Source organism: Spinacia oleracea, chromosome 4 (assembly GCF_020520425.1).
Source record: "Spinacia oleracea cultivar Varoflay chromosome 4, BTI_SOV_V1, whole genome shotgun sequence".
In the NCBI taxonomy this organism is placed as follows: domain Eukaryota; kingdom Viridiplantae; phylum Streptophyta; class Magnoliopsida; order Caryophyllales; family Amaranthaceae; genus Spinacia; species Spinacia oleracea.
In genome coordinates, this window is record NC_079490.1 from 72,627,470 (window position 1) to 72,634,657 (window position 7,188).

Here is a 7,188-nt window from a genome sequence, read left to right on the forward strand (position 1 = left end):
AAAGGGTTCGGTTCAACGCTAGTTGGGCCCGCCTTGAAATGGTTAACCAGCCTACCAAATGGATGCATCACCTCTTTTGCTCATCTCGACAATATGTTCAATCAACAATTCGCCAGCAGCAGGTGCCTAGAGAAGCAAACAAGTGACTTGTACCGAGTAATTCAACGCCCCGACGAACCTCTGAAGGACTACATAGCCCGTTTCATTAGAGAGAAAGTGACCGTCCCTGAATGTGATGTCCCAACAGCTATCGAAGCATTCAGACAAGGGTTATATGGCGAAACTGACCTCTGGAGGGATCTAATCAAATACCCCTGCAAGACGTTCGAAGATGCTCAAGCTAAAGCAATGGCCCAAGTGAGGCTGGAAGAAACTCTCCATTCTCGGAAAGGGGGCAACGACTACTCGAAGACGGAAAGACGATTGCCCTACCCCAAGAGAAGCAATGATCGTCCTGCTCCTTATTCCCGACCTCAGCACGTAGCAGTGGTGGAAGATGATGACGACTCCGACTGGAAGAACAGCCCGGATCTACCTCCAAAAATTAACTAATACTCTTTTTGTGTTGACACTATAGGTCTAATGAACCACCTTTCAAAGATGGGGAAAGCAGTGCAATGGCCGCCAAAGTCTAGCAAACCTGAGTCGAAGAAGGATCCCTCGAAATGGTGCGACTTCCATGCTGACATCGGCCACACAACCAACGATTGCGTCGCATTAAGGAGAGAAGTGGCTTACCTGCTAAGGAACGGACAGCTAAAGGACGTCATGTCAGACAAAGCTCGTGGAGTCGTCAACAAAAACAATTCTAACTCTCCATCTAGACCTCCTCCACCTCCCCCTCATACTAAAACTGTGAATTTTATTGCTGGAGGTTCTGACATTTGTGGTTTAACTTATTCCGCAGCGAAGAGGCACGCTCGAGAGAACGAGATAGATAGACCGGCCCGAGCCGCCAAGTACCTAACCCCAATATCCTTTGACGAATCTGATGCAGGGGACATCTCGGATAAACATCACGATGGCTTAGTGATCTCCATTCCTGTTGGGAATTGCATGATCAAACGCGTCCTTGTCGACAACGGCAGCTTAACTAATGTGATGATGCTTGATGCCCTCAAAGAGATGGGGCTTAACCCAGATACGGACGTCATTAAAAAGTCCACCGTGTTGATAGGGTTCATCGGCGAAGCAAAGACTACCTTCGGAGAAGTCACCTTACCTGTTTACGCGCAAGGGATCAACCAACAGGTAAAATTTTGTGTTATTGATTGCCCTTCATCTTACAACATTATCTTGGGCAGGCCATGGATCCGCGACATGAAGGCCATCCCTTCGACGTATCACCAAACCATCAAGTTCCCAACTCGATGGGGAGTTCAAGAAATCAAGGGAGATCAACAAGAGTCCAAAGAGTGCTACAAAGCGGCCCTGAAGCCTTCGGCCACTAACAAATCCTCTTTATAGCAATTACAGTCCAGTTCTGAACCGGTAAGCTACAACGAGCCCAAGTCCGAACAGCTCGATGAGGTCATCCTGGATCCCGCAAAGCCAGACCAGGTTGTTTTTATTGGATGCGATGTTCCTGACAACATCAGGTCGGAACTTGTCGCTTTTCTCAAAGCCAACGCAAATTGTTTCGCATGGTCCCATGAAGATATGCCCGGCATGAGCCCAGACGTCATCACTCACAAGCTCAGTATCGACCCCAATCATAAGCCCGTCAAGCAGAAGCGACGAAAGTTCGCTCCTGAGCGCAACCAAATCATCAATGACGAAGTTCAGCAACTGCTAGATACAGGGAAGATCAGGGAAGTAAAGTATCCGGACTGGCTAGCCAATGTCGTCATAGTAAGAAAGAAGAACGGGAAGTGGCGAGTCTGCATAGATTTCACCGACATCAACAAAGCATGCCCCAAAGATTCTTTTCCTCTACCCCACATCGACGCCATGGTTGATGCTACTGCAGGACATGAGATGCTCTCATTCATGGACGCGTTCAGCGGGTACAACTAAATTTTGATGCACCCAGAAGATCAAGAGAAAACCGCCTTCATCACGGAGCGGGGTACTTATTGTTACAAGGTCATGCCATTCGGCTAAAGGAATGCCGGCGCCACCTACCAACGCTTAGTCAACAAAATGTTCAGAAACCAGCTAGGTGACACAATGGAAATACATCGACGACATGCTCGTAAAGTCCAAAAAAGCCTCGGATCACATCACACATCTCCGACAAGCTTTCGACGTTTTGCGAGAATACATCATGAAGCTCAACCCCACCAAGTGCTCATTTGGAGTCTCTTCTGGAAAATTCTTAGGCTACATGGTTACACAAAGCGGGATCGAAGCAAGTCCTGATCAGATCCGTGCAATCATCAACCTACAATCACCTCGGAACCAGAAAGACGTGCAAAAGTTAGCAGGCAGAGTGGCCGCCCTCAACCGCTTCATCTCCAGGTCGTCCGACAAATGCAAATTGTTCTACGATATTCTCAGGAAGAATGAGAAGTTCAGATGGACCGACCGCCACGAAGCCGCTTTACAATAACTCAAGCGATACCTGACGAACCCTCCCCTGCTATCCAAACCAAAAGACAATGAAGAATTACAGGTGTACCTTGCGGTGACGGAGTCGACCATCAGTGCAGTATTAGTACGAGAGGAAGACGGGAAACAACTACCTGTTTATTACATCAGTAAGTCTCTACTTAGCGCCGAAACAAGGTACTCTCATCCCGAAAAACTTGTCCTTGCACTTGTTGTTGCTTCCGCCAGTAATAACCAGTTCGCAAGGCTTTCTCTGCCAAAGCTCGTCCTCCAATGTGGGAGCTACATAATCCCTGGTGCAAATCATCTAGAATTTCTTTCCCTTTCTCAGGAGTGACACACCGCAGGAGGGGTCTAGAAAATGACTTCTTGTACAAAACTCCATTCCACCATTCAAACCAAGAACTCTTCTTTTGTATTTTGGCGGCCAGACTTGAGTCGTCCGGAAGCGAACCTTCCACTTTGTAAGCAATGATAGGGTCCATCCAGGTTGACGACCGATCAAGAATAGCTACCATAGGAGCGCAAAATTCCTGCTCAATAGTTCGCTTATCTTTCACTTCCCAAAACACGTGACGCGGGGTATCACAGGAAGCCGAGCTAGCTAGTTTTGACAGGGCATCGGCCTGATTGTTCTCCGTTCTGGGAATCTGCTTAGCTTCAAAGCTCTTTAGATGTTCTATTTCTTGATGCACAGCTTGCATATATTTGATCATGTTAGGGTCTCTTGCCTCATAGTCCCCATTCACTAGACTCACAATGAGCTGTGAGTCAGAAAAGGCAAGTATTTCTTGAGCTCCGGCAGCTTTGCACATTTTTATGCCGGCTAATAAAGCTTCATATTCTGCCTCGTTGTTGGATGTTTGGAAATTGAATCTCATGGCATACTCATACTTGTCTCCTTCAGGGGATTGACATATTATGCCGGCTCCACACCCGTTCTGGGTTGACGAGCCATCTACATAGACTGTCCAGCGAGTCGCCACATTCTTTTCAAAAGTTGGCCTCGCCATTTCTGCAATGAAATCTGCAAATGCTTGTCCCTTGATAGCTTTTCGAGGCTCATATGAGATATCAAATGCATTCAGCTCAATTGCCCATTTCAGCATTTGCCCAGCAGCGTCTAGCTTAGTAAGGGGTTCTTTCAAAGGTTGGTATGTGTATACCACCAGTTTGTGTGCCAGAAGGTAAGGGCGCAGCTTCTTGCTGGCCATAAACAGCGCAAGTGCAAACTTCTCAATTGGAGAATATCTTAATTCAGCGTTTTGCAGGACATGGCTCACGAAATAGACGGGGAGTTGCACTCCCTCCCTTTCAGTTAGCAACACAGCACTCAAGGACCACTCAGAAATGGCCAAATACACATACAAAGTTTCCCCCTGAAGAGGACTGACAAGCCGAGGTAAGGTGTGGAGGTGTTCTTTTAATCGGACGAAGGCAGTTTCTGCCGACTCAGTCCATTCAAATTTGCTCTTCTTCTTGATTGTGCCGAAGAAGTAATGACACTTGTCACCTGCCGTTGATAAGAACCGCCCCAGGGCCGCTAGACATCCCGTCAGGCGTTGGACTTCCTTGACTGATTTTGGCGACGTCATATCTATTACTGCCTGTACTTTATCAAGATTGGCCTCGATTCCCCTTTCATCAATAAGGAATCCCAAGAACTTTCCAGCCGTTACCCCAAAAACACACTTCTTTGGAGTCAACCTCATCTGATATTTTCGGAGCGTCTTAAAAGTTTCTCTTAAGTCAACCAACACGTTGCTTGCTTTTTACTATCATATCATCAATGTAAGCTTCGATGTTTCGTCCTAACTGACTAGAGAAGACAGTGTTGTGACTAGACGTTGAAATGTGGCTGGCGCATTCTTTAAACCAAACGGCATCACTTTGTAACAGTATAGGCCTTGCTCAGTAACAAATGACGTTTTTTCCTGGTCATCTGGCCACAAAGGAATTTGGTGAAAGCCCGAGTATGCGTCCATGAAAGACATCAAAGCATGGCCAGCCGTTGAATCTACCAACCGGTCTATCTTGGGTAGAGGGAAGCTGTCTTTTGGGCAAGCCTTGTTTAAATCTGTATAGTCCACACACATTCTCCAAGATTTGTTGGGCTTCGGCACCAACACTACATTTGCCACCCAATTTGGATATTGACTTGGCCGAATGAACCCAGCCTCCAACAACTTCTGCACTTCTTCAGCTGCGGCTTTGTTTCTTGCTTCCCCATGATTTCTCTTCTTCTGACGAACGGGTTTTAAGGACTCATCTATATTGAGCTTGTGGACGGCTATGCTTGGATCAATGTCTGGCATCTCCTCCACAGCAAAAGCAAAAATGTCCTAGAATTCCCTCGGGAGAGTGACCAAATGTGCCCCAAGCTGGTCGTCAGGAGAGACCCCTACTGGCACCGTCCTATCTGGACGCGCTTCATCAAGGATGATTTCATAATGTCCACCAACCGACCCAGGCCGCCTTGTTTCCATGTGAGCCGTGGCAATGGTAAAGATCTCTTTCTTGACTTTCTCCTCCATCTCATCTAGTTTTCCTTTTGAGCTTGCTCTTGCTTCGTCAGTTTTCCCCCAAGCCTCGGGACTTAGCGTAGTGAGGTAACAATCTCTTGCTAGCTGTTGATCACCATGAATTATGCCGACCTGACCTTTATCACAGACATACTTCATGAGCATAAGATGAGTGACGACCACTGCCTTGGCCTGATTCAAAGTTGGACGACCCAGTATGATATTGTAAGCAGTGAGGTCCTTTACAATTAGAAAGCGGACGTTCAAGTTCTTACTTTGATGCCGGCCTCCAACTCGTAGGGGCAGAGTGATTATCCCCTGGGGATGAATTATGCCGCCTCCGAATCTAATGATCGGATAATGTATCTTTTCAATTGTCTTTGGATCATGCTCAAGACGACTTAGACAAGCTGTGCTGATAATGTCTGACGAACTCCCCGTATCTACTAAGATACGCCTTACTTTGAGGTTTGCTACCTTCAATTCAATAACCAAGGGGTCGTCATGTGGAGTGGCGACCTTGCCCCTGTCAGATTCACAAATCTCCACTTTAGGGAAATGGTCAATTGGAGCTTTTCCAGACAGCATGACCTGTCCCAACCGGCTTGCATAGTCTTTTTGACCTCTCATTGTTGGGCCCCCAGCGGCTAGACCTCCTGAGATGACGACCACAAGTTCTGGGACAGTGTCATTGTCATCACGTCGGTATGACGGTGACTTGCTTTTCTTGTAGAATTTTTTACCACTTCCCCCTGTGCTTGTGCTGAGATAGGATTTCAGGAACCCTTTAGCGGCTAATCCATCGAGAGCCCTTCGTAGGGACTTGCAATCTTTTGTATCATGTCCCACATCACAATGGAACTTACAGTAAAGCGAGCTGTCCCGAGTTTCCACCGGCGACTTCATGGGGAATGGTCGATCAATCTCATACCTATCACTGACATCTAGCAGTATCGTATACAGGTCAATGTTGTATTCGAACCTTTCTTTGTCATAGGGTCGTCCTCTCTTCTGTCCTTGGGAGCGGTCTGCCTGATATCCTTTCTTTTCAATGGCCCATGCCCCATTCGGACGGCTGGTCTTTTTGTCTGACTTATCCTTGCGCTGAGGATGATCTGTGGCCTCTGTTCCCTTAGACTCTTTGGGGACGGAGCAGATTTCAGTGGCATGAATAAAGGACTCGGCCTCATCCAAAGCGTCGGCCATATTTCTCACACTTTTCTTCACCAAATCGAACTTAAAGGATCCCTTCTTAAGTCCCCTAAAGAAATTATCAAACGCCACCCCGTCAGGTAGGTTTGGAATCTGTCCTGATTCCAAATTGAAACGTCGAACATAGCTTCGCAAAGATTCATCTTTTCCTTGCTGTATTCGCCCCAAGTGCATGCTCGTCTTTTTCTCTTCTTTATAAGCCATAAATCTTGCTGAAAATAACATCTCCAATTCGGCATATGTGTTGATCGTTCCCGCAGGCAACTTCTTGAACCATTTGGACGCAACCCCTTTCAGAGTGGACGGAAAGTATTTGCACCAGGTTGCATCAGTAGTTCCCTGGACATACATATGATGCCGATAGGCCAAGAGGTGTCTCAGGATCAGACGTGCCATCATAGGCGTCAATAGCCGGTGGTTTTACTTTAGGCTCCTTGGGAGCATTCATGATATCAGCATAGAATGGGGTGGTGTAATCGAGGATGATGCCGGCTACCCCTTGTTGAATATGGCATATTGGGTCCTGCCTTCTATTCTGGGATGTTCTACGCCACTCGCTGTCCGCGCGGCTGACATGAGTCCTGGTGAGACGGCGCGAAGGGGCAGCGAGGGGTGAATCTTGCATGACAGGGGTGGAACCTGTATCTGACAACTCAGTTTCTTGGGGCCTATCTAGCTGAATGATCGGTACTCTTCTGGACGGTCAAGGTTCAGGCCGAGAAGTTGGCAGGATCCGACGCGGAGCTATAGGCTGGAAAGAAGTTCTTGTTCTGTCAAAGCGTCTGTCATGATCGTCATTTCGTGCTTGGTCTTGCCGCCAGACATTAGACCGAGTGAGTCCATTAAAGAAAGGAATTCCCGTCCCATGAGACTGAGAACGGATAATCTTGATCTCATCTTGTAG

The 7,188-nt window shown here is 47.3% G+C and overlaps 2 protein-coding genes across 2 annotated transcripts; both read right to left on the reverse strand.

The window, feature by feature from the left end:
* Nucleotides 1-1,470: 1,470 nt before the first annotated feature.
* LOC110793187 (uncharacterized) lies at nucleotides 1,471-4,865 on the reverse strand. The gene is made up of 3 exons (XM_056841862.1): nucleotides 4,371-4,865; nucleotides 2,748-4,262; nucleotides 1,471-1,788 (listed from the first exon to the last, which is right to left on the reverse strand). The coding sequence occupies exons 1-3, from the start codon at nucleotides 4,863-4,865 to the stop codon at nucleotides 1,471-1,473; spliced, it is 2,328 nt and encodes a 775-aa protein (XP_056697840.1).
* A 27-nt stretch (nucleotides 4,866-4,892) lies between these two features.
* Nucleotides 4,893-6,680, reverse strand: LOC110793188 (uncharacterized). The gene has a single exon (XM_021998038.2). It carries the CDS (start codon nucleotides 6,678-6,680, stop codon nucleotides 4,893-4,895), a length of 1,788 nt encoding a protein of 595 aa, XP_021853730.2.
* Nucleotides 6,681-7,188: the final 508 nt, after the last annotated feature.

What these genes read in the sequence shown, in the direction of transcription:
- LOC110793187 (XM_056841862.1), bottom strand. Translation starts at nt 4,865, where the DNA reads ATGCCAGACATTGATCCAAGCATAGCCGTCCACAAGCTCAATATAGAT. An exon ending in TCACAACACTGTCTTCTCTA is followed by an intron (nt 4,263 to 4,370) that starts GTCAGTTAGGAC and finishes CGAAAATATCAG; the next exon opens with ATGAGGTTGACTCCAAAGAA. An exon ending in AACAACAAGTGCAAGGACAA is followed by an intron (nt 1,789 to 2,747) that starts GTTTTTCGGGAT and finishes TGTATCTAGCAG; the next exon opens with TTGCTGAACTTCGTCATTGA.
- LOC110793188 (XM_021998038.2), bottom strand. Translation starts at nt 6,680, where the DNA reads ATGGCACGTCTGATCCTGAGACACCTCTTGGCCTATCGGCATCATATG.